Here is a 26,090-nt window from a genome sequence, read left to right as displayed (position 1 = left end):
TGTGTATGTGTATTAAAAAAATATAAAATTTGTTACGATTTAAATATTTCATATAAATTTATAGATCAAACCAATTAATAAATGGTATAAAATTAGGTATATTACATAAATAAAACAATATTTTAAAGCCTTTATAAAATTCGTTTATTTCCAGAAAGGAGCGTGCGTGTGTGTGTGTGCGTGCGTGCAAAAAATATAAAATGTTACCATTTTTTTAAAATATAAATTCATCGATCAGCGTAATAAATACCTAACATAAAAATAGATATCACGTGGTACGTGGACAACATCTTTTTAATAAAACCCTTTATTTCCAGGGAGGAGGGGTGCGGGTGCGTGTCCGGAGGGTGCCGATGGGCAGGAGCGGGGCGGGCGGGGCGGGGCGGGGCCGGGCGGGCCGGGAGGCGGTGGCGGCCGCCCGCGGATCTGCCCGCCCGCTCGCTCTCCCGGCGCTGCCATGGCTCTGCTCCGCTCCGGCCCGGCGTGGTGGCGCGTCCTCTCCCTGGCCGTGCTCGGCCCCGTGCTCTGCGGCTGCCCGGGGCGGGCAGAGCCGGAGCCAGACCCGGCGGCGGCGGACCCGCACGGGCGGCACCTCTACAGCGCGGAGATGCTGCGGCACGGCGCCGCCGCCGCCCCACACTTCGTCATGTTCTTCGCCCCGTGGTGGGTACCCGGGGCGGCCGAGCGCGGCGCGGCCCGGCCGGCGCGGCGCCCTCCCCGCCCGCCTCTTCCCCCGTTGACGTGGCGGCGGGAGGCGGCGGGGCCGGCCGGGCGGCGGCGGGGGAGGCCGCGGGGTCGCGCCGCCCCGAGCTCCGCGGCCGGGGGCGGCGGGGGGACAGGCGGGGATATGGGGCAGCCGGGGGGCTGCGGGGCGCGCTGGGGACGGGGAGCCGCAGCCTCGCGTGTGCCCGGCCCGGGCCTCCGCGGCCGCGCTGGCCGCCCCCCTCCGCACGGAGTCACAGAGTCATATTGGGTCGGGAAAGATCTCCGAGGTCATCGAGCGCAACCGATCGGCGGCCGGAGCCGCCCCGGGGCAGCCGGCGGTGCCCCCCGCATGGGGCCCGCGGTGGGAGCCGCTGCGCCGGTCGGCGAGGCTGGGGCAGCCCCAGTCCCTTGCCGGGCTCTGTTTCACGCCGTTCCTCAAAAGGACCAAGAGCAGCTGCAGTTTGGCGACCGTCACTTTACTTAGCCTGTGACACACACCCCCCCCCCCCCCCAGATGCTTTCATTGCAGAATTTACGTTCTCTGTGCAGCCATGAAATTTAAAGGAGAGTTTGCAAGTGAGAGCTGTAACTATAGTGCCGTGTCCCCAAGGCCGCAGGTATCCGAAGCAGAGTTGGAGAATTCTCAGGTTTGCAAGAGACTTGCTGGGCTTTTGTCCTGGACTGGAACATTTGGCACAAGAATGGTTGAGAGAAATGAGGGAACAAGGCTTTGCTGGATATTCCTGGTCAAGAGGACAGTACTTTTCATCTCTGGGTCTTTCCAATGGTTGTTCATAGTCTTCTTTGCCTCTTCCCATACCTTTTTTTATCTGACTTAGTCATATCCAGTAGAGGTTATGGAGAGTTTTGTTGTTGTTAGGGTTGTTTGGTTGGGTCTTTTTGTTGGTTTATTTTTTTTCTCCCAAGTTTCCTTTAATTTAGCTAAAATTAAGAGAAAAATGTGGAAAAGTTATGTTTTGATCCAAAGTTATCTGTTACTACACAGTGCTATTTAGGCATATGAGAGTCTTTTGAAATCAACAGCAGAAAAGCATTTCCTTTCAAAACTGAGGAACTATTTTCGTTGTTGTTATTAATGTAGACTTATTTATGCCATGTGAAAATGTTAAGTAAAAGCTTCAAAGAGCAGATGCCTTTGTTCTCTGAAGATCATAAAAGTGGAGGGATGCCTGACTTGCTGGTGAAGTGCCTGAGAGTGCTTTAAGGCCTGAGAAATGCCCGTGCAGAGCAGGAGTGCTTCTGTTCTCTTCTGCTTTCAGGTGATATCTGTGGTTGTCCACACTTTGACTGAGTGTTTCACAGGCACCCCTAAAACCAGATGCGTTTTTTTTTTATCCTGCCACACTGTAAGAGGCTCTGTGCCAAAAGGGCTGTTGCAGAGTCCAGTGTACGCTACACATCCTCAGTATGGATCAAAGGGAGTGCTGGCCTTGCAGACTTGGATCATGCTGTGCCTTTGGGAGAGCTGAGGATCTCTGCCCAACTTAAGTGTGAGGGAGCTGTGTCGTTTCCCAGACTTCTCTGGATGTTCTTTTCATCCTTAGCAAATGTCCTCCAGATCTCTGGGTCTTGGCTTAAGGGCCCTTGGTCTAGACTCCTGGCTGCTGACAGGCAGCAGCAGGGCCAGGTTTCAGGTCCAAGGGGAAGAGAAGGAACAAAGGGAACATCCAAGTGCCTGAGAGAGGTGCTTATACACACCAGTAATTTTATTGTCAGTGGGATCAGGGGGCAGCCTGACAGCCCTGGAGCTCTTGCCCTGTTCCAAGGTGATGTGCGAATTTCCTAATGCTTCTCACAGACTGCCCTCTGTAGTTACAAGGGAGAAGCCCAGCAAGGGGCCTGCAGTTCAGCTAGGATTGTCTTTCACATTTATATGGATGCTGCTAATGTTGCATCATCAATGCTATCAGTAAGAGTTGGGCTGGAGCTGATGTAATTCTTCTCTTCCAGATTCTTGGAACAAATGTTGCTGAGGACCTCACTCCCAAATGGTGACGGTATTCATGTGGTCCTACGTTTTTGTCAAATATTGTAGGATACTCCAAGAAGAGAGCATTCCAAGTCATTTGCCATCAGATGTCATAAAGTTTTTATTCATAAGGCTGTCCCACTTGGTAGCTACTCTTGGGGACAGAACGATGAGCAGGTTACTGTCTTGGTGGCACAAGATACTGAATTTTGCGCCATGCCAATTGCATTTCTACAGAGGAGCAAGAAGGTCCCTGGCTCCTTAGTTGGAAGGAATCTCAAATGAGTAGTTCCACTACATTATTTTGACTCTTACAGATCTTTTCAACATATGTTCTTTCTTGCTAAACCTCTGGAAGTCCGCTGATCTGCAGCAGACGTGATTACCAGAGTTCATTGCTGAACTCTCATTGAATTGAGACTGAATTTTACCTTAGCTGGATTCTTTTGTCCAGAGCAAGACTGGTCCTGTGCTTCTTATACCACTATACAATGTCTACTTTTTTAATTGGATAAGGATTTGCGCTGTATCTTGCTGTGGAGCTGCCTTTGTTGGCTGCTGAGCTCAAGCTCTACTGGTGGCTTCCAGAAATGTCTGTCCTCCCCACTGACTCCAGAGGGCTTATCAGTATCTGCAGATTTGATACATATGCTCCTTGTGTACCTGTACATCCCTTCTTGTCCTGGCCCAGGAACTCTGCCATCCAGTGTTGCAGATGAGAAATGCTGATACTGTGGGAGGAATGCTGACAATGCTGACATGTATGAGGCAGAACAGTCTGATACTCTGTAGATTCTGCCACAAGTCTTCTCTGAGCACAAGTGCTGGTGGCACGTGGTTGCTCAGAATTAAAATGTGCGGCCTGTCCTGCAAACTCTTACAAATAATGTTCTTCCACCCATACCTCTTGACATTAGTGGTGTACAAGAAGCAGGGTTTGGAGTCAGGTTTTTTGATTCTTTTTTTTTTCTGATAGGTCTTCCCTGTGGCCTTGTTAGTCTCTTTTGGATCTTCATTTGTGTTTGTAAACAGAGATTATGATTCCTTGCAACTTTCTAGCCCATGCAGGGAGGGAAAAGCATCATTGTTGCCCAGCTCTCCTTACTCCCCAGACGTGGAACCGGCAGCTCCTTCAACCCCACTGATGTAGAGTAGTAGCAGTGAAAGACTGTGGGTACCTGGGGCTGCATCCATCACACAGGTGTGTGATGTTGCATGATCTTGCTCACTTTTGTTTTGATCTCCTTGGTTTTATACATTTTTCAGCTTACAAATTTCAGAAAAAGTGGTTTGAGGACTGTCTGTTCTTCCTCCTACGTAATATTGGTTTTGTTTTGTTTTTTTTTTTAACTGAGAATGGCTAACTAGTTGATTGCTGATTCAGATACGAACATTTTTCCTGTTTTATTTACAATTTTAGCTCATATAATCCAAAGAAGGAAGGGAATGGAGTGTGTATATTAGAAATCACAGTGTTAAGTATGGACAAGGCAGCTCTGTTGCACTTGGCTGCACACAGCTGGTTAATTCCTTGAGATTGCCTTACCTAGTTTTCCATGCTCTGTTCTGTAACACCAGCCAGTATTCATTTGGTGTATGGAATCACTGCATCTGCTAGGGGAAAGAACCAGGGAATCTAAAATCGTCCTCTTAGTTGAAGCTCCATGAAAGAAATTACTATGGAGGGACTTTAGTCAGAAGTTAAATGTTTAATAAATATTTGATTTTAGTCATAATACATTGTATCCCTTCATGATAACAATTCAGGATAAAATCCCATGGGAGGTCGTCTTCCTCCACATTGTGGGAGCATGTGTGACCCACTGTGCCTGACTGACATTCTTTATCTTAAAGTAAATCTCAAGATATTTTTTTTTCTCTTAATGATATCAGGATACCTGGAAAGGTGAGAATCTATGCAAGTTTTCTCCAAGTGTATTCGAAACGATTTGTATAAGTGAAACTGTTTCAAGTGGGAGCAACTTAAAAAAAAAACCAAAATTGGACAGCCTTGCAGGATTTTTCTAGAAAGCTGGGAGAATTAGAGTCCTTTTATTAACAGGCTCACTAAGTTCAGGGGGTATTCATAGAATTTGTAATGTGAAAGGGTAGTAGCAAGAAGTTACCAGATCCTTCTGGTTTTCACTTGAGGTGTGTTTGCAGCATGCTAAAGTTCTTAATAGTATTCGCTGTTGCTCAGTGTAACAGGGCTGGAGAATGGAAGACTTCCGATTTAACTGATTTAATTACTGATTTAAAAATTTATTTTTAAATTTATCAGAATTACTGTTCTGCGTATGACTTTTCCATAGATTAATTTCCCTCTAAACGTGAGCAACTGTTAAACGATATCTCGTGCCTTCTGTCACAGGTGTGGACACTGTCAGCGTCTCCAGCCAACCTGGAATGATTTGGGAGATAAATACAACAACATGGAAAACCCACAGGTCTATGTTGTTAAAGTGGATTGTACTGTAGATATTCCACTGTGCTCTGAATTTGGCGTACGAGGATACCCTACGTAAGTACAAAAGGATGTCTGCTCCTATTTTTCTTTTTTAGTTTTCCACGATCCTCTGCCAATTTCTTGAAGCTAACTTCTAAGCTATCTTTTTGGTGGATTTCTTTGTAGCCCCTTGGATCTGATATTTTAAGCCTTTTTACCATGTTGCCAAGTATCATGTGATACATACTACTGTTACTCTTTCATTTTTTTCAAGAAACTCTTCTATGTCTTGGATAATGTCTGTGCTTAAATGGAGTCCAGAATTGTCCTTCTGTTTTCTCTGAGAGTACCTCTTTCTCAAGCAACAGTGTGTTATACAGCTGTGATATGCATGATAGAGCTGGTTTCTGGTAATGATACTTTTAAAAATAACTTGTCACCAGTTTGTCAGGTCACTGCAGCATTCATAATTATAGGTGTTCTGTTAGATTTTTAGTGACCTTAGTACTCATAAAATGATAAATAGTATTCCTTAGCATAGCAGTGATGATGTACAGACTTTTTTCTCGATAAGTTTTCTCATAGTGATCGAGAAGAAATTAATGTGTATTTTAATGTTATGCTTATCTGTTATAAAGAATGTGTGCCTTACTGCCTCAAGTTTGGTAGGCAGAACATGATCTAGAGTATCTATGAGAGGTTGGTGCTTTGGAGTTAGACACATGTGTTACCTTTTTAACCGCCAAGAAGGAGCACAAAAAATTTTTTTTTTCACTTGTGTTTTCTTTGAAGCTTCTTGCAAAAATGGATGGGATCCTTTCAACTGCTTTATTAAGTACTCATCTTAGCGAGGATAAGTGGAGAATGTAATAATTTCTAGCCCTTGCACAGCCTGTGTTTTTCAGTTTCCTTCCCTTTGCTCACTTTGTCCAGTGTTTTTGCTGACTCCAGCAACAGGCTGAACTTTTCATGCGCTCCTGGCTGCATCCACTTGGATGCAGATGAGTACGACTGAGTAGAAGTTTAGAGTTATTAATAGCATAGTCCTTGTTGAGGTAGGAATTGTCCTTAAGGGCAGTGCGTGGCTGAGTTCCACTAGAAATAACTTTTCACTGAGCAACAGTGCATATTACAGCCCTATTTCAGTATCTCCAAAAGTGAGCATTGGTTGTCTTGGCATATTTGAATAGATTATATTGTGGTGCTGCTCCTTCTAAAACAGAAAGAGTGGCAGAGATTTTTAATATGGAAAAAATCAATGGATGTGTAATTGCTGCATTTTTGTTTTCTCTCCCTCCTTCTTAAGGTCATTAAATATATATGAATAGTTCTTGCTTTTGTCTACTTGAAAAGTTTAAATAACAAGGCAGTCACCTGCTAGTCAGAAATACAGAGATGAAGGGGAATTCATGCTATCAACTCTCTTCCTGTCTGAGTCAGTTTTAAACTAGTCTGTTTTTAAAAACGTGCAGCAAGGGAAATTTCACAGCTTCCTCAGGCACAGAGGTATTGTTGCAAGTCCAGGATGTGCTGATCCCTACACTGCTTTTCCAAACACCTGTCAAAGGAAAGGCTGCATCCCCTTTTCATCCCCCGAGAATCAAACTGGCTGAACAGGTCCCTGCACTCGTTAGTACAGTTGTTTCAGGATTATTTGGTGCTGCAAAATAAACACTCTCAACTGAACCAGAGAAAACTTAATATTTTTTGAAGAAAATAAAGATGCAGATAGTTTTCTAAGATGTTACCCTTTTTTTTTCCATAATTTTGAAAAGTGTTTCCATGAGGTGTGTTTTAGATGTTCTTTTGTTTAATTTTTGTTGTTTCCTTATTATTTTGACTTTCTGTCATCACAAGGAACATTCAAGAATACTTTAATAGAAATGACAGTGGGAGCTCCTATCTCTTTTGAATGTATTTGCATTATGTGGTTTTTCAACACTTTCATATGTTCATTTTTTCCAACTGTGGAACAAGAAGAGAGAGAAAAACATTTTAATAAACACAAGAAGCAGTACCAAATGACAGCTTAGCAAGGGGAACTGAGGGCTAGTAGTTGAAACTCTGATATTCTTTAAAAAATAGGACTAGGTCAGAATTCAGTATTACCCCTTTATCAAATACAGTTCAAATTTTAATCTAAATATTTAATAGTAGAAGCTTTAGGTAGTTTATGGAAAAGTTTTGATAGCAATTATTAAATGTTATAATCATGAAGTCTGAATCCTTACAGGCAGTCACTTACCTCCTTTGTCCTACTGACTTGCTTCAGTGTGTTTTTAATCAGTTTAATACCACATGAAAAGTCCTACATTCCAAGAGCAGTTGGGGAACAAAAGGTGAGAAAGTAATTCCTGGGAAAATAAGTGCTAAATATTTTTCCTTTGGTGATGAAGAGAGGTGAACAAAACAAAATGGATGCTTTTTGACAAACTGAAATAGGATTCACAGAACTAAATGCTACAGTTTTTAATTTGCCCTTGCTTATTGATCAAAGTAATATTAGGCTATGTTGATTTTTAACATGATGTTTCTTTTTTGCTATTTTAAAAATCTCCTTTAAATGCTTACACAGGAATGAAAAAGTTCTACCCATGACCCTTTAAGCTGAGGAGATGCCTGATGCTGATGTTAATAGTCAGGAGATCTGTTACTGCAGCCTGAGTGGCATTGCTACGGATTAGCAAAGCACGTTGGCTTTCTGAGAATGTTTCCTGTGTGAAAATTTTTGCCTCACTCTTTTCTCACATTTTGATCCTTTAGCCTAAAGCTGCTTAAACCAGGACAAGAACCTCTGAAATACCAAGGCCCTAGGGACTTCCAGGCACTGGAGAAATGGATGTTGGAGAAACTAAATGAGGAACCATCTGTAAGTGAAAAGGAAATAAGAAATGGAAATACTCTTTTCTGCAGACTTGCTTATCTACCACTTCTTTAAGTTAGGTTTCATTTTCCAGGAGGAAATTGCTCCTGAGACTAAAAGTCAGGTCACAAAATCAATATGAAACAGCTCAACACAATAGTCAGAGTAGTAATTAAAACTGTCATCCTGTGACCCTGACTTGTGTTTCCTGTATTTAAAACTACAGTATGTAATGCAGTTTTGATGTTTATAATTTTAACATTTTAAGATACAGTTCTTGGTGTCAATTCATTTGACACCTGTAGGCCATAATGTTTCTAGAATAAGAAAAGCAATTTACATGTAACACATTATAAATTGCGTTTATGTTGGGCTTACTTACCTCTTCAAACATGGATGCCCTCTTCAGCTCATTTACTGCCTTTTAATGTTGTGGCCTAAAGAAAAGGTTTGAAATGTTTGGGTAAGTAAGGTAAGCTAATACTATCACTAGGAAAACCCTTGAGTTTTGGAGTCACGTTCACATGTAGTAGCCAAGCCTTGCCTAGAATGAAATTTGTGATTGCTGTTTCTAATCAAGATAAAGCTTTATTGATTGCTGAACCACAGTTAGGGTGTGATTATATTTAAACAAATGCAGTGTTTTTAATAATTAAACATTAAATACTAAACTGTTTTAAGAAATGTGCTTTCAGGTTCTTAAAAAATTCTTTCCAGCTCTAACCCTAGTGTCTAGAAAGTATTCACTTGATATTGCTGAGTTTGCTTTAAGTTATATATATGAAGTGTTTGCTCTATTCCCATTGTTGCTGTCTTCATGGAGCCATTAGGTAGACAGCATTCCTTCTGGTGTTAGGGAAGCAGAAAATAGCCTTTGCACTAGCTAGTTTTAAATAGCCCAAAGACCACCGAAACTGGTGCGATGGCAGATGTGGCTGATATGAGATGCTATGGAGGGACTGTTACATAATTTAAGTGTATTGATATATGGTGATGTGATGAATGCCGTAGCAATTACTGTGCTCTGTGACTGTACTACAGCACAGTGAAAGACTGTTATTCCACTGACTGTGATAGCTCTTTTCTCTGTGGCAATCTTTTTCACATTTTGCTTTCAAGTAGGTGTTTTCTAGGAAACGTTAGGTAGCTAAATAAGGACATTGCTTTTGGAATTTAAAGTTTCAGGGTACAGAGTCTACAAGACTGTCACAGGACAGTGTGATACAGTAATCAAATGTTGTGTATTTAGTCTACAAGAGAAATAAAAGTTAGTTTTTCTCATGAATAGGATCCAGAATCTGATGTGGAACCACCAAAGGCCCCTGAACCTAAGCAGGGAATGTATGAACTCTCAGCAGACAATTTCAAGATGCACATAGCAGAAGGTAACTGTTTTTTTTTAATAAGAGAAACTTACCTATAGAGACATGAGTAGTGAGAAGTCTGCACCAGGAATGTTAGTTTTCAGAGGACCTCCTTCACACTTTTGTTTTCCAGTAATATCTAGTTAAAGAGGATGAAACTACAAACTGTGTAGAAATGCAGTAGTCTAATTACATGTTGCAGACCATGAGAAAGTTTTAAGTATGGCACTCAGAAGGCAGTAAAATTACAGCCCTAATCACAGGGAAGAAGCTAGTGGGGCTTGCTCAACTAAACTGTCCCTTTTCCAAAGTTCCTTACTCAGTCGCAGCCTTGCCACTTACTTTGTCTTTTTGCGAGTCACATTTCCTGCTTCCCTAGGTGCTGGTTTTGTTTCCTCCCAGGCTGTTATTCTGGATAAGTAACATCCACCTGCTTCCTCCTTGCAGCCCCCATCCCACTCCAGTCTGGCCCTTTGTTTAGCTTCCTTTCTCCAGAATTTAATGTGGGCAAAACACTTCACCTGTTTGGCCATTTTAAAAAATATTTTGTCTGGAAGCTTTAAAATTAATTCCAGGAGGGATACGTAATATTGGAAATTTTAGCCCCCACATGGTGGGTTTTCTAGAGAATGGGCAAAATGTTACAATACAAACTTTGAGCTGGCATACCACCAGATGATCTTGCTATCTCTATTATCCAAAAAGCAAAGGCTGGATTAAATTAAACGTCTGTGCCCATCTGATACCACTAGTGAGGTAGATACTAGAGCTTCTTAAAGTAACTATGAACTGACTAGAAATATTTTCAAGTGTAAAAGTGCATTTTGTGCATCTAACTTCAAATTTCCCAGCCTGTGGTGCTTAACACAGACTTAAATCAAAATTCGTAATAGGTTTTCCTCTAGGCCGCCAGGGAGATGCTAAATGTTTATCAACTTCAATATCTTCTCAGATGGTAAAGTTCAGTGTATGTGTAAATGTTTTAATATTTTTATTGTAATATTTTTATTATGTATCCATTGACCTTCATAGAGGAGACATTCTCGTGGTCATATCTGATGGCTGAGCAGGTTTACGATAATCTATAAATCTGTTGTCCTCTTTTGACTTCAGTTACAAAAAGTTCAGTGCTTAAATTTAACAGGAGGCTTAGCACTTACACCTCCAAGGTTGACTTTTGCTCTTTTATTTTGTTTTAACAGAGCCTTGCCTTGATGGGTGCAAAAATGTGCAGCGTTTTGAATTAATTAATCTTAATTGAAGGAAATTGTGTGTTCTGGTACTTTGCAATTAATGTTATACTAATTTAAACTAAACAGGAGATAGCACAGAGAGTCTCCTCTGTGTAAAATACCACAAAAATCTACTAAAGGCAGCAAATTCTGAGTAGTTGACATGAAAATAGAAAGAGCAGGGCAGAAAAAGGAGAGTGGAAAACTGAACAAATTTTTTTAGGTAAATCATGACCTGAAGCATTTCTTAGGAAACACCATTTTTTTAAGTTGAAGTTTAATACTTGCATTTATGCTGTTATATATTCCTTGATAGTTCTTTCTACGCTGTAACAGGGCAACTGATTGACATGGTAGAATTAAACATTGAGGTGAATAGTTAGGCTAAAAATACCAGTTTTAATATCTCATTTGTTGGCTTGAGATTGCGAAGCTGTTTGGATTTTCGGGAAATCTGGCAATGCTGTGGGACTGCTTGCAGTATTGAAAACCTAATTGCTGAAGTATTTTGTCCTGGCCTTTGATTCACAGTGTTTCCTATCTTTAACTCAGGAAATAACATGATAAATTTGCAGCCCGAGATTAGCAGCTAGTCTTTAATTGCAGCCAAGTTCATTCCAAATGAGTTAATTTTATTTATTTTTTTTTTTAACTTAAAAGGTAATCACTTCATCAAATTCTTTGCCCCTTGGTGTGGTCACTGCAAGGCTTTGGCCCCTACCTGGGAACAGCTGGCTCAAGCCTTTGAGCATTCGGAAACTGTCAAGATTGGCAAGGTAGGTGGAGAGCCCTTAGTCTGAAAACGTGGTTTGTGTCAATGGATGTTTCAGCCTAGGATCATGCTTTTTGTGCTATGATTTGCAAATAGCAGCTGTTTTGTCGACCCTTAAATCCTCTTACAGTCCTAGTTTCTGTTTTAATTTTGAGTTAATTTTTTTTTCTCACACATCTACAGTTGACAGGACTCCCTTATTTTCAGCAAGGACTTCTTTACAAACACAGCTTGCTCTCTGTATTTCAGAGAGAGCTGGGAATAAGTCTAATACTTCAGATGCAGGGAATAATATTTTGAGACTTGCTTTCTATTATGTGTCTGCTTTGTCAGAATTTGATCGACTTCAGTATTTATTTTGAGTGGGAAAGTGACTTTTAATTTGTTCTTTACAGCACTGGATTGCTTAGCAAGCTTTAGCCCTACAGGGCTCCTTATGAGATATTTCTTTGTTGGTTTTGGGTTTTTTAACTCTTTACACCCATAAAACTTTTTAAGGGTTTCAGAGGGTCCTACACCTTAAAAATTGATATCTTGTCCTGCTTTACTATTTCCCTTAGGGTTGATAACCAGGTTCTGTGGTGTATTTACCATGGGAGCTTGTTACTTGTACGTGGAGTGACTTCTGTGCTGAGGTATGGAGGTGGTCTGGCAATTGTAGTTACTGGCTTTATTTGCTGACCCATACCTAAGTCCAGGTGGCTCATGATGTGAATCCCTCTGTATTTGCCAGGAGTGGAAATCTGACTGTACTTAACTTCTATGTCTTTAAGCTTTCACAGTTGTTCCACTGATCAGAAAGACTGCATAACAGCAGCGTTGTCAGTTCTGCAGAGGGACTCTCCCTCTGCTTTCTCCCCTGCACTTTCAGCTGTGTTAGGGGTGATGAGCTTGACTTTTTTTTTTTTTTTAATTATTTATTTTTAATACATTTGAAATTCTGCCAATTCAGGTACGCTGTAGATGTACACAGCAGGTCCACGCAGTTGAACTTTAGAGGAGACATAAATGTATAAGCACAGTTGATCATCAGGGAAGACAGACATACATACATATATATATATATATATATATATATATACACACACATATACATATGTATGTATATATAATTTTGGTGGATGTAAAATTAGATTCCCTCTGAGAATAAGGTATCAGAAGCTATTTCTCCCTTATTTGAGACCTTTGTTTGCTGTCCTAAGGAATCTGTGCTCAGCTGAAGTATCTTTTTGAAGTTACCATTCTCTGGTACACAGAGAAAAATAAACAAAGAATTTTAAAAATATCTGTGTTATTTAGTTGTCTGTCATGTTCACAGTTCATATTATTGAGAGTTGTTATTTAATGCAGCCACCCAGATTTGTCTTGATGCCTAGACAATTTTATGTAACTGTATACCTTGTAAAAATATTTGAAGCATGTCTTGGCTAAGATTGTAACTCTGTAAGTAAACAGGAAACACAGCTGTTTCTAAGAAGGTTGAACCATGACCTTCATCTAATCTGGGGGAATAGTGTCTTAACACTGTTTAATCTTTAGAATTGATCTTCTGTGATCTGGAGCAAAGTGTTTCTGATGTAAAATTTAAAATACAAGTGCTGTGTTGAGCAAAAGCTCCAGTGCTTACATTATCTTTTTTTCTGCTTCAAAAACGATTATAAACTAATAACTTTACAGATTGATTTATGACATATTAGAATTGAATGTTGCTATGCACTTGGAGCTTCCCTCAGAGTAAAGTTAACTTTGTAGTTGTTGACGTCTTCTGAAGTCTTTAAAGAGTAGTCTTTCAAAAAATGGATGAGCCAATATGACTTTTCTTTAAAGCTCTCTCACATTAGTGTTTTTTGTCTCATTGTCCATGTACTGATTTTATTAGCTGAGAATACCAAGTACTTTTTAATTGAAATATTTAATTATGTCTTCACTGTTCTTTGTAACTGCTACTACTTCCTTCTAGCCCTACCTCCCTCCCCATCCCTCCTTAAAAAAAAAAAAAATAATCAAACACACACACACAGAGCCTCTCAATTATACAACCAAGCCACTGTTTGGAAGGCAGACATAATCATTCTCAAGACAGTACTTGGTACTGAGTTTTGCCAAGCCATGTATTGCTTGTTCCTGTATTTTTCTGAGATTTTAAACAAGGGAGGCTTTGATGCTTGTTGTATGTTTATTTTAGGCAGTGAATAGTTTTGGGGTTTTTTTCCCAAAATGTAGGTCGACTGTACTCAGCATTATGAAGTCTGCTCTGAAACCCAAGTTCGTGGTTATCCCACACTGCTCTGGTTTAGGAACGGTGAAAAGGTGAGTCTACAAGTTCAGCAAAAGATCACACCATTTTTTTCTGAATAATACTTGGACTGTGCTTGCGTTCTGGAAAAAAAAATCAAGTGGGCATATACAAAAGTCTGCTTGTGAGAGAAATAATGTTGGAGGTTCACTTGGGTACTGGAAGAGGTAGACTTAGTCTGCAGATAAAAGTTAGAGTTTTTTGCTCCTTGTGTTTTGCAGACAACTGGTATAATGTTCATAAATCTGAAAGCAGTATCTCCACTTATGCTACTGTGTGAGAATTCTGGGTTTACTTTATTCTAATACTTTACTTCCTGTGGAACATAAAAAAACATAACTGAAATAGAAATAATAATAAAGTATGTAATTTTCACAGTTTGTATCAGAAGGTTGTCCTCTGTAAATGTTGCCCATTTGCTGAGTGATGTCTAGAGATGCAAATTTTCCTTCTTCTAAATCTGAACACTTCATATGACACTGTGAGAATCCTGTGGGCCCACTTGACATTTTTCCTTGCAGCAGTTCAAAGAATTACAATATTCTGAAGTTACAGGGAAATAGAATATTTATAAATACCATGTACATGGACAGCAGTGAATAAGCTAAATATAAATCGTGGTGTTATTGATAATATATTTCACAATTTCAAGATTATTAAATATATTCAATGCATATTAAAAACAGGTCCACAAGAGAACCCAGGACTGCGTTTTTAGCTCTTACCTCTGCTAGGTTGGGAATGGGGGTGGTTTTTTTTGTCCCATTCATCTTGGATTCTTTTTTGAACATTTACAGTATTGGAGATGTAAGTTTTGCTACTCAGTCCCGTTTAGTGGCTGTTTCTTGTGGCAGTTTTCTGGCACTCTAAAGAGAAACTGGCTGCAAGTACGTACCAGTGCATGTGAGTTGGTATGAGCATCCCTTCAAGATCAGACATTCTAGGGAATTCAAATGAAGCAGCACCTGCATTTTTGAATCCCAGACTGATTCACAAAAGGAGTATGTGGCCTTATTACCTCTCGAGCAGCAGTGCCTGGCATATGTCAGAAGCAGAACTGGAAGCTGAGGGAGTGCTCAAATCAAGCATGATGGCATGTCCAAGGCAAGAGGTTTTCAGTTTAACTAAACTTTTGTCTTTGTATGATGTGAGTTGGAAGAATGTAAAGTGTTCTGCTGGTTTTTTTTCAGAATGGTTTCCCACTTGCTTTATTTTTATTTTTCAGGCAGCTACAAATGGCAAGATACTTTGCCAGAACCATACTCTCTTGATATGGAAAAGTTAGGTTTTTCCTTGACAAGACAGATCAATTTTCTGACCCTTTCTAATAATTGACGTTTGAGTTCTTCAGAGTTATTTGAATCCAGAATGCAGTGGAAGAAAAAAATCACTGCTGTTATATTTGGAAAAACTGAGCCTTAGCTGTTAGTCTGAGCAATGTATTTCAGTTCACATCAAACTGTCTTTTCTCCATTGGCAGCGTGGTATTCCCTGGTGGCATACTGCCACAGCCATCACATGTTCCTCCATGACCCCATACAATACATTTTAAAAAACAACAACTTTCCAATAACCTGGCCCAGATATTCCTGGAAATCTCTCCGGCTGCTATGATAGTGTTCAGTAAGGGGGAGAACTGCTTCAGTCATTCAGCCTTGTTTTCCATAATACCATCATCCCGTGTGTCATAATTGAAGTCTGGTATGACACCATCCCTTTTGGTTAGGTGGAGCAGAAACCCTGGGAGGAATCAATGGGCACTGACCCTGCCCTGCTGAAATGGATACAAACCAACAGGTACAGGGTTCTGGCATCAGCTTAGATTATTTCCTTAGTGGTTTAGAGCCAGTGCAAGGAAAGGGGCAATAGTTACAAGCAACATTATCAATGACAAAAAAAAACCAAACATGTAGAAGGAGCTCCCAGGGTATAGGAAAGTTGAGGTGTCTGTTCTTCATTCCAGCGTGTGGAAGATTGTATGTTGTTTCTCGAGTCTTCCTCATCTTCAGGTGGAGATACATCTTGTCACCTGTGCCTCCATGGACCACATCTCAAGAATTCTATCCAAAATGGTTATGTTGTACCTCACAGATAGGATCTTGAACAGAGAAATAAGTATTAATTTTCACAGAGATCCCTGAGGGCAATCACACAAGTTTGGAGAGGGCCAGCAGTGGATTTGAGACTAGAAGCTGCTTGCAAGTGCTCTGATTTCTTGTTCTCTAGAGTTGTGAAATTAACTGAAATCTGGGGAAGCATCTAAAGCAAACTGTGGCCTCTCAGAGGTCTGGCTGGTTGACTGCTTTATGTGCAGGTTAAAAAATGGAACTTAACTGAGAGTGGTGTTGTTGGAAATGTTTGCCCCACAGCAGGCACCTATTGTCTCTAGCTCCCGGGTGAACTTAGGTTCCCAGAGTGTATTGCCTTACTGTTTGGGTTTTCTGGAGATGTGTGACAAGTGTGTAGGCCAGAGGAGTGACTGCAGTCTGGTGACATGGAAAGTTAAGGTTTTCAGCCCTGCCAAAGCACCAGAGCTGATGTGGTAACAGAGACCACCACCAAACAGGGATGGATGTGTTATTGTTCATTGCACTAGCTTTAGGTTCAAAAGAATAAAACCTAGAAAAAGCTGACTACAGTGAGAGAAGAAGGTCAAAGTGGAGAAGTGTCAAAATTTTACTTCTACATTTCTAAAATACCTTTCCCTTTGAGGAAATTTTAGATTGTTCTCTTTTGGTACAGAAGAATCTAAGGTAAAACCTAAAGACATGGAGTGAATGGAATGTCATGGAGAGGTTTAAGAACTAGACAATCATATTTATTATTAATAGGCATATACTTGGCGATCTTACATTTTTCTGATAATTATTTATTTGCTAGATTAACTGCATATACACAGTTGCACAAACTATTTGATAATTGTAGGGTGACCAATACAAAGGGAAGAGGGACTTCGATTCCTTAAAAGAATATGTGGATTCCCAACTACAGAGCTCTGGTAAAGAGCCACCAGCAGATAAACCTGCTGAAGCCCCACAGCCACCTGCAGAACCCACCCATGTTGAGGTAAGTGCTCCAGTACTTTGCAGTGATGTTAAGTGTTCAGACTGTTTTAGCAACCTATCCAAGTCTTCCATGTGTTTTTCTCTCTCTGATAGATTGACAATTTCTGGATGTAAGCTGTACCAAATATTTTCTTGGTTATCTTTTAGTTGTTAATGAGTGGAATCAGATCATAAATCCTAGGGATACTTTTACTAAACTGATGAATTAGAGAAGGAAAAAAAAAAATCTGGCTCCTTTTTTATGGTTGCAATAAATTGTTTATTAGATAGAGTGGCATAAATGTGGTCTTTTTGGTCCATGGAACTTCTGATCTGTACAACAGCATATTTCATCACTATAGAGATGAACATTTCTTGCAAGATTCTCAGTCGAACCAGGGAGATGGTGCATGCTGCTAAGCCCCTAAAAAAAGCCTGGATCCTATACTTAGTGACTATCTCTAGAAACAGTGAACAAGCAAAGATTATGAAGACCAGTCTAGATATGGTAAGGTAATGTGTCCTGTGATAAGAAAACTCCTTGAGTTTGGAGACTTATTCTAATCTTGGTTGTAGAAGCTGCAGGCTTATAGAAGTTGCCAAGATGTTGGCAGGAATAACCTTTGCATAGTTGTACGTCTTGTAACTTAGTTTTCTGACTTTTTTAATCCCTTAGGCATCTTATCTGTCATTTTGTGAGATGAATGCAAAATTGGCGAGGCTGATTTTCAAGCATAATTTTTCGTGAAGTGTGGAAAACGTACTTTCTGCCTAGAAATTAAGGGACGGGGATTTACAGTTCCTTCTGATGTAGAATGAATTTATGTAATTAAGCATCAATAGTATTAATATACATACGGTTTATATGTAGCTTCTTACAGGGAATATTACCTTACCCAGTTGGTTTTTCCAGCAGCATTACCCATCTTGCATAAAGTGGCTTACCAAACATTACAGACCACATAGATTTGTAATTTTCATACCCTTCAGTTTCTGTTGGGGTTTTTTTGGTTGTTGTTGTTGTTGACCTCATATTTGGAAGATCCTAACAAGCTGGTGTTAGTACAATGCAGAAAGTAATTAGTCGTCTATTTTTATAGAAATAACACAAACCACACGTGACGCAAATTCCCACTTAATGCCTTGCATTCACCAGCACACACACACACAAACAGGAAAGGATTGTGGAGAGATTTTTCTGCCAAATAATAGTAGACAGACACAGTGTAGGACTCAGCTTGTCCTTACAGCTTCACATTGCAGCTTCGGATGCCACGGCTGCCTGGTCACTCAGTTGCAGACCCCTTGATACTGGTTTTGTTTTCATGAGTTTTGAAACGAGGGGCCAGACCGTGTAGCCAGCAAGCATTGACTGCATTTGCCATCAGCTGACCACAGCTTGGTACCACAGGCAGCAAAAGCAATGAGTTCCAACTCCAAATTTGTGTCCCAGTGTTGGGCCCTTACATAGATTCCCCCATGTCTTACACAGGCCAGGTACTTGCCAGCCCTTTTATGGAAGCTGTACTTTATTGTCCATGAGAATTCTCTTCTTCCAGACATGGCTAAAATTACTCAAAAATGATCCAGGTGGGTTAAGATGGTGTGACCACCTGATGCTCAGATTATGTGATTGCATAAGATGTCTTTTTTGAAGAAACCAAGCTAAAATTGAGCTTTCTGATATTAAATTTATTTTTCTGGCTCTATAGTTCACATCAATATTCTGTTAATAATCTACAGATTTTTAAAATTTTTTTACTGTGTGAGTCATGGGGAAGATGTTACTTATGGGGTTTTTGGATGTCATATCTTATATTGTAAATTAAGTTTGGATATCAGTTTTAGATATCCATTTAGGAAATTCAGACTAGAAGAATACTTATTTACTGCTTTTTGCTTCATTTAATTATTTGTAATTATTAATTAATTAGAAAATATAATTTCTGATTTCTAAATAATTTTTTAGAGGTAGTAACACTTCAACTTAATGAAACAATTTCATGAACTCACAGTTATTTACAGAAATGTTTAAAGGTGCTGGGTAATTTGTAATGTCTAATGTCATTTTGGCTTCATAAAACTTACTGGGTGATCTTGTTTTTTCTTCTCCTTTCATTTGAACTTGAAGCTTTTATAGGCATGAGATTCATTTATTTGTTTTTAATCCCTCCCACCCTTAAGGGTTTCACACAAAAAATGAAGTTTCAGTTCTGTGCTCTCATATGAGACTGTAAGCAGTGTTCTATCTTCCCATCATTCCCTTGCTCCTGATGTTATCAGGAGTAAAAATTGTTCCTGGCATCCATAGAAGTGTGGTGTTATGATGTCCTCTTGACAGGCAAATCTGTGTTTCTGGTAACGGTTTTTTCTGTGTATGCAGTGCAGGGATATAGTGGACAGGGAGAACAGCTGTTGAGACATCACTAATGTGCCTTGAATACCTCATTAAAATCTCAGATGGCCATTAAGTGCTTGAAGCCAACTTCTCTATGTTCCTTGAAACATAGTGTATTAAAATTAAGGTGATTTTTTACAACAACTTAAAATTTGGATACAGGCAAATCCCCTGAAAATAGGGAAGTTCTTTTTCTCCAGTAATGGATGAGATGCAGTGTGAAATACAGTTTTCTCTACATTTCTCTAGGGGAGGAAAGTAGCTGAGAGGTAAAAGTGAGGTCTGCTGCTGCCACTCTTGTTTATATTACTAATAACATTATCTTTTCCAGTTTCAGTTTCCCTTTTAGGCAGGTAAAAGTTAAATTGGCTGATGATGTATATACAAGAAGTTTTGACCTTCTTATCTCTCTTTTTTTTTTTTGGTCTTTTTTTGAAGCAGGCTGCAGTGCTCTCTCTCTCTGAAAAAGACTTTGATGCAACCATTGCTACAGGGATCACCTTTATTAAATTCTACGCTCCATGGTAAGAAGTTTGCACCTGTTGTTGTTCAGGATTATTGTTGGTCTAAGCTGTGGGGTATTAGTTACTGTAGGTCTTGGAGTTGTGTGTAGTACGGTATCTGTTGTCTGGATATAAACTCTGAATTAACTGAAGAATGTGTGTGTTGGCAAGAGTTACAGCAGAAAAGCTCAGTCTGGTTTTAGCTCTCTTGAGATGCCTCTCTCCGGAAAGGCTGACAGAGAAGCTTTACTGTGTCAGCTTCAAGGCAATTCTGGGGAACGAGGGGAGTGAAGCTTTCTTTGCAGGCTTAGCATGCTCCTATCCCTGGATTAGGATAAGGTGAGGGGAGCGTATCTCCAGTGTTGAGAAAGGAAAGCATACTGGCTTTTGAGCCCTTTCCTGTCACAACCAGCTCTCTTGGAAGCCTCATTTAAGCACCTGGTTTTTGATACAGACTGTTGAGCTGTGGATAATTGCCTGTTAACTCTTCAAATAACTGCCAAAAAACTAATTTGCACACGAGACAATTTTAAGATGTTCTTAAGAGTGTAGGTTCACGTAGTATGTTCTTACAGTGAGCCAAGGTAGAAGTGTCCAGTACAGATGGTGTAGGTGTAGACACCCAATGGAAGGCACTGGAGGGGGAAATTAAAGTAATGTCCTATCTGGCATCTGCCATCACTGGAATATACAGCAGAGCCTGGGACTTGAGCTGGGGTAAGACCTCAGTATTACAAACTCATAAGTACAAACATTTCTGCCTTTTTCTTACTGTTCCTGTTCTGAGAGAAAAAGAAAGTTTAACAGTTCTCTCTCTGGTTTATAGAAGTCATCTTATTTGTGCCTTCATTGAATTTAATGAAACTGGCATGCCATCTTGCTCATCCATTGCCTGGTTTCTTAGCCAACGCAAGGAAGCCTAGTGTAGGGGAAGAGATTAAAATTAAGCTGTATGTCACTGTGAGGAAGATAACACATTTCTGATTTCATCACTAAGCCATCCCATTAATGTAGTATATAAAATATGAAAAGATCTTTTGTTTGGGGTGGTAAAAGGCCCCATTACAAAGCAACACAAGCAAATGCAACCCATATTTAAATGTGCTCAGGCGTATCAAGATATTAACCCTGACAGTAGGCATGCACGTAGGCAAGAAGTACCTAGGAATGTTTCATTTTATGTAAGCTCAAAGATGCAGTCTTTTCCAGGTTGTCACCCTTTTCACCACAGTGTGGTTTGCTGCCTGAGAGCCATTTCTATTCTCTCTTCCATCTGAAGGAACTGCTTTTGGATGTGAGCAAGGATTTTCCGCCATTTGGTTAAGAAATACCCTGCCCACAGCGCACACACACCCTCGTGTTTGCTGTTCTCTCCTCACTCCCTCCGTCCCCTCTGTGCTCAGTGAGGGACTGGGACTGAATCTGTGCCTGTGCTGCTATCGCACCACCAGCTGAACTGGCTGATAAATTCAGTTTGCACCTGTGCACAGAGCAACTTCCAGTCTGATTTCTGAACCCAGGGCTTGTTGGCATATCTAGGAGTTCATTATCTGAGAAACTTTTTTTGGAAAATTTTGAGATAAAGAAATGCTCCCTTTTTTATTAGTTTTTATAGTAATACCCATCTCCACATCTCATGAGATTTTCATGGGATGCTGCCATATCTCGCAGGTAGGATCGGTGTTGGATGGCAGGCTGAGAAACGGTGGTGGTTCAGAATGCAGAGTCAAGTTCTTAAACAAGTGCATGCTCTCTGGCTGCAACGTTCAGAAAGCTACCGTTTAACAAAATGCTTCCTAAATTTTTATAGCTGGTATCCTAGTTTTAGCTATGAAAGTCAGGCTTATATATACAGTTGTAGTACTCTCCATATAAATGAAATTATTCTCTTTCAAGTGGATTAACTTATGCAAGGCTCAGAAAAGACTATTATGTTGCTTGCTAGTTCTGTCTTTCAGTTAGTTTTGGATAAATATTAATGTTAACTTGCATAGTAAGTATAAAATCATCCTGTTCTAGTAGGTTTTGTGCGTGGTCAGAAATGCTTTCATACTGTCACTAAGTATTAACAAGGTGGTTTAAATATACACTGGCTTGCATTAAGAAAACTTTTGCTGAGACATCTTTCATTATTTTTGTAAATGCCCTGATCCAGCCTCAAGGCAATTATGGGGCTGTTTTAATAATCCAATTAAGGTGCAGCTGGGTTAGAACAGAATGAGCAATGCAGCTTTAAAATCTAAAGTGCTTTGGGAATTCTTCTTGAAGGCAATAAGAAGTTCACGTTAGGAACTTGGCTAAGCCAAGTTCAGAATATAAACAAAATTACTATGCATTGGTCAAGGAGGCCATTAAAAACTGGAAGAAATTTAATAGGGAAATTAAAATATCATTTAAATAATTAAACTCGAGCTATGTAGCTTTATGCTACCTGAAAACTTAATTTGTACTACAGACATTCTGTGCCTTCCTAAAAGCATGTTTGTTCCAAGAGATGCTTTTTTTTTTTTTTCTCCAGTTAAATATTCTCTCTGCTTGTCTTTATTTGGCTTCATATTTCTCTGTGGGGTAAAATACTAATGCACCGACATCTAGAATACCATTCTAGGCAAGACTAACAAAGGCCAGAAAGTACTTCAGTGCTTAACTTAAATAAAATCACTTGTTTTCTTAGCTCATTTACTGACATAATAGTGTAAGGGACTTGGAGGGCCAAATCATTAGCAGATAGGAAAGGCAGCTTGTTAAAGCAATTGCAGCAAGACAGTAGAGATAAACTGGAAAGTATGTCTGCTAAATAAATCTCCCTCTTTTGTTTCTAGGTGTGGTCACTGTAAGAACTTGGCTCCAACTTGGGAGAATCTTGCCAAAGAGCAATTTCCAGGTTTGACTGATGTCAAAATAGCAGAAGTAGACTGCACTGTGGAACGTAACGTCTGCAACAGATTTTCTGTAAGTGTGAAAGATCTGAAATTAATGAGATAATATGGGGTACCAAATGTTGCAGGCCAAACTGCCTGCTGCAGTCCAGGTGCCTGGTGACAGTGGTGTTTGTTAGCCAAAAAGAGGCAGTTCAGGACAGCACCTGGTGACACCATTTCTCTCCTGGACTAGCCGTTTGGACGTGGTCATTCTCATTATTGGGTAAAGCTGAAGAAGCCCCTATTTTAAGAAGCCTCCTTCTGTGAAAGCACCAGGGCAGTCTTGTGGTATCTGATGGAAAGTTCTGTTCTTAGAAAAAAAAAATCTTTGGTGCTAGTAGACAGACAATTGAAGACAGAGCTGCTATCCCAAGAGCCTAGAGGAACATGTATTATCCCATTCACTTAAAATGTTCAGACATTTCAGGTTGGCATTGAAAGTTCTGCTGTGGGTTTGTGTTTTTTTAAATTAAAATGGCCTATTGTCTCAGAGGGCTTCAGAGGCTTTTCATAGTCGGGTAAACATGAGTGATGGATACAAGTTTGAACATTAGTAAGTTCCCTTTCTGTATGTGTCTTTTGAAGGTACGTGGTTATCCTACACTTCTGCTTTTCCGAGGCGGAAAGAAAGTCAGTGAACACAATGGAACGAGAGACCTGGAATCACTGCATAGTTTTGTCTTGCGTCAGGCAAGGGATGAACTGTAATAAAAGTCTGGATGCTCTGCCCCTGGCTGTCTTTGTACAGTGGCTGAGGGATTCCTATCTTTGCTAATTTTCAAGTAGTGTATTTGGGGGGTGGGGGTAGGATTGGGGCTTTTTTTGTTTCTTTGTTTCTAGGAAATTGAATGTACTAAACATTGGTATCTTCCCCTTGTGTGTGTGTTAAAGGCATACTACCCTGTGTGTGAAGGAAAACAAGTAGCTACTGTGCAAATGGGTTATATTTTCAGCATTGGTAGTATTACTGCATTTCTGCATTCCTGCAATGAAGTGTAAATGGTTTCCTTTGAGACTAAAATACATTAGGAAAACCAACTGAAGGGCAGCAGTACAATATTTCTGTCTTCAGGTTAGATTTGGTTAAAAAGTAATCCTTACAAACTGTTCACCATTACTAGAGAGGCAAAAGTGACAGCTGCACTGTCACTTTTGCCCTCTACAACTGTACTTAAATCCTATTTGTGTTAATATAGCTGCTGAAAGGTTGAAAACACACACACCTTTGGAAGATACCAGGCCCCTGTGAGCTGGTTATTTCCTGTTAATCCTCTCAGCATGGGAGGTCTAGCCATAGTGGAGGTGATGGTACTGTAACATGTGCCTGAACATTACTGATGCCACCTTGTACATGTGTCAGGTGGATTTTTATAGGCTGCTGCCATCCAGCTCCAGAGGTGCAACTATGCTCTACTTCTATAGAGCCAGAGTGAATAATAGGTGCTGTTATACCTGCTCTGTTAATAGTAAGTGATCAGTTAGACTTCCGAGCTGATGATGTGTTTCCTCGCCTGAATCCAAACTTTGTGCTGACCTGCTCTTTATTCAGAGTACTTGGAGAACAACAAGTGGTACAAAGTTTAATTTTCTTTTCCATTCAGCTGTTCTACAGTAGTGTAAAATAGTTCCCCCTTCTTCTTGAGCCTTAACCTTTTTCCAAGCAGTAAGCATTGATGAGTTCGAATGCTAGGGCCACGCACTTTGTGGTATCTTGGATTATAATATGAATCTATTCTTTGGTGCATAAGATGTTCCATGTTAGATTTAATTGAAAGCCAAAGAATTTACATTGCAGAGACTGTCATGATACAAAGGCAACAGCAAACCAAGGACCTGAATTCTGCTGTCTCGTGCGTAGAAACTCATGGAATGAGGATAGCTACAGGCTAATTTGACTAATCTGTCAAGATACTGGGTTTTGTCCATCATATGGAGTAGATTGGGTTGTTTTTCTTTTTTATTAAAAAAAAAAAAAAGGCAAAACATCTATGAATTTTCCAACTAGTGAATTTCTCCTGGTACTTCACTTCACTGTCTGTCCAGAACTTTTGATTCTGTTCAATCTAAAAATGTGTGAAGGTGAAAAAGTCACAGTGAAAGCTAAGTGTTGTACAGGCAGATGTATTGGAACAATGTGTATACTTCTGTCTTACAGGAAGCCTTTATTACATTTTTAACAACTTTCTAGTGAAGCACAATCTCATGAGTTTCTTGTATAAAATCAAAGTGGTACAATTGTTTACACTGAGATTTTTTCTAAATAAAAACTTTTTAAAAAAGCAGTCTTGCTATAAATGATACAGCACAATGAATATACAGTGACAAGTGCAATAAATTATAGCTTGTATTTACAAGAAGCCTTTTAAATGCAAGTAGAGGTAAGTGCATTTAATACAAGTTTAATATTGATCAAAACAATTTGCTATTAGCTTCTGCTAGACAAACCATGGTTACACTGTGTATCCTTTAAACCGATTTGTTAGTCATGTGAGTTGAATGGAAAAGGTTGCAAATGTTGTTGACATTCTGTCTTCCTGTAAACAAACTGTCCAGCTAGAGAATGAATGGCCCCTAAACTTTTACATCTGAATTACAGCTTTAGAAGTGTCCTGACTTCCTTCCTGGGCAACTGGTAGTAGATGAGGCCACCTCGTTTGGGGAGGGGAAGGAAGTTGCATAAGAATGAGTGTATAAAGTTGTACTGCTCAGTCAGAGAGGGAACTGGCAAGACCAGCCAGGGTCTGAGTTCATGGTAGTGTTTCTAACACATGGTGCAACCAAGCCATCTTACGCTTGCAGGATCAGAGTTAAACAGTGCTTGGAGCATAAGAGAACTGAAACATTTACTTTGGCACAATTTTAGATGCTTTACTGTCGTGACAGCTGTCAGGAGGAGACCATCAGCCTAGGCGTAGTAGCTGGTCCTTCTGGACAAAACGATCTTGCACGAGACGTATGCTCTATGACCAAAGTGCCAACACCACTTTCTTTAGCTTCTCTGCCTCTCCCCCTCGTCTTCCCTCCCCACCCCCAAGAAAAAGACCTCACTTTTTTTTTTGAGTGTTGTTAGCCCACCTGGTAAAACTGCAGCAGATGTCCAAGCAACTGCTAAAGGCCAAGCTGCTCTGTGAGATTTAAGACCATCCCAGCCAAATAAAGCGTGTGGGCAAATTGCTGCTGCTGCTGACCGCGGCGTAGGGTCAGTCTGTAAGAAGTCCAGCAGTTCACACCCCAAGGGGTGGTCCCCACACCCCGTCCTCCCACAAGGCACATACATGGTGTTCTGAAACGTGGTACATCACATGCTTTTTTTCTCCCAGCTCCTGAAAGCAGGGAAGGTTGTATCAAAGTTCGTGGTAGCATCACAGAGTCCATGTGAAGACTGTTTGTCAGTGACATCCACAAGCTCTTACTACCATATTCCTGTATTTCTTCAAGATTACATTAGAATTATCATCAAAGTAAAGAACAGATATGGCATTTAGTTTGGTAGGTGCACAGCATGGTTTGGGAACGTAATCAGGATTCATAAGATGAACCTGTTGCCAAGAAAGAA

General features: G+C 40.2%; 2 protein-coding genes across 2 annotated transcripts in view; one reads left to right on the top strand and one right to left on the bottom strand.

Annotated features, from left to right (window-relative positions):
* Positions 1-415: 415 nt before the first annotated feature.
* Positions 416-24,807, top strand: TXNDC5 (thioredoxin domain containing 5). The gene is made up of 10 exons (XM_027899721.1): positions 416-663; positions 5,067-5,216; positions 7,905-8,010; positions 9,293-9,389; positions 11,261-11,376; positions 13,596-13,682; positions 16,594-16,734; positions 19,552-19,634; positions 22,436-22,565; positions 23,120-24,807. Exons 1-10 carry the CDS (start codon positions 458-460, stop codon positions 23,240-23,242), a joined length of 1,239 nt encoding a protein of 412 aa, XP_027755522.1. The 5' UTR covers positions 416-457; the 3' UTR covers positions 23,243-24,807.
* Positions 24,668-26,090, bottom strand: part of LOC114065658 (bone morphogenetic protein 6) — a 25,933-nt gene continuing 24,510 nt past the window's right edge. Inside the window, exon 6 of the mRNA XM_027899718.1 lies at positions 24,668-26,073. Coding sequence (XP_027755519.1) covers positions 25,924-26,073 — 150 coding nt within the window. The 3' untranslated portion in view covers positions 24,668-25,923. The remainder of the gene's footprint in view (positions 26,074-26,090) is intronic.

This window comes from Empidonax traillii, unplaced genomic scaffold (assembly GCF_003031625.1).
Source record: "Empidonax traillii isolate 1590-97213 ecotype Southwest subspecies unplaced genomic scaffold, ASM303162v1 scaffold686:size905440, whole genome shotgun sequence".
Taxonomy (NCBI): Eukaryota; Metazoa; Chordata; class Aves; order Passeriformes; family Tyrannidae; genus Empidonax; species Empidonax traillii.
This window is presented reverse-complemented; position numbering and strand designations above follow the sequence as displayed.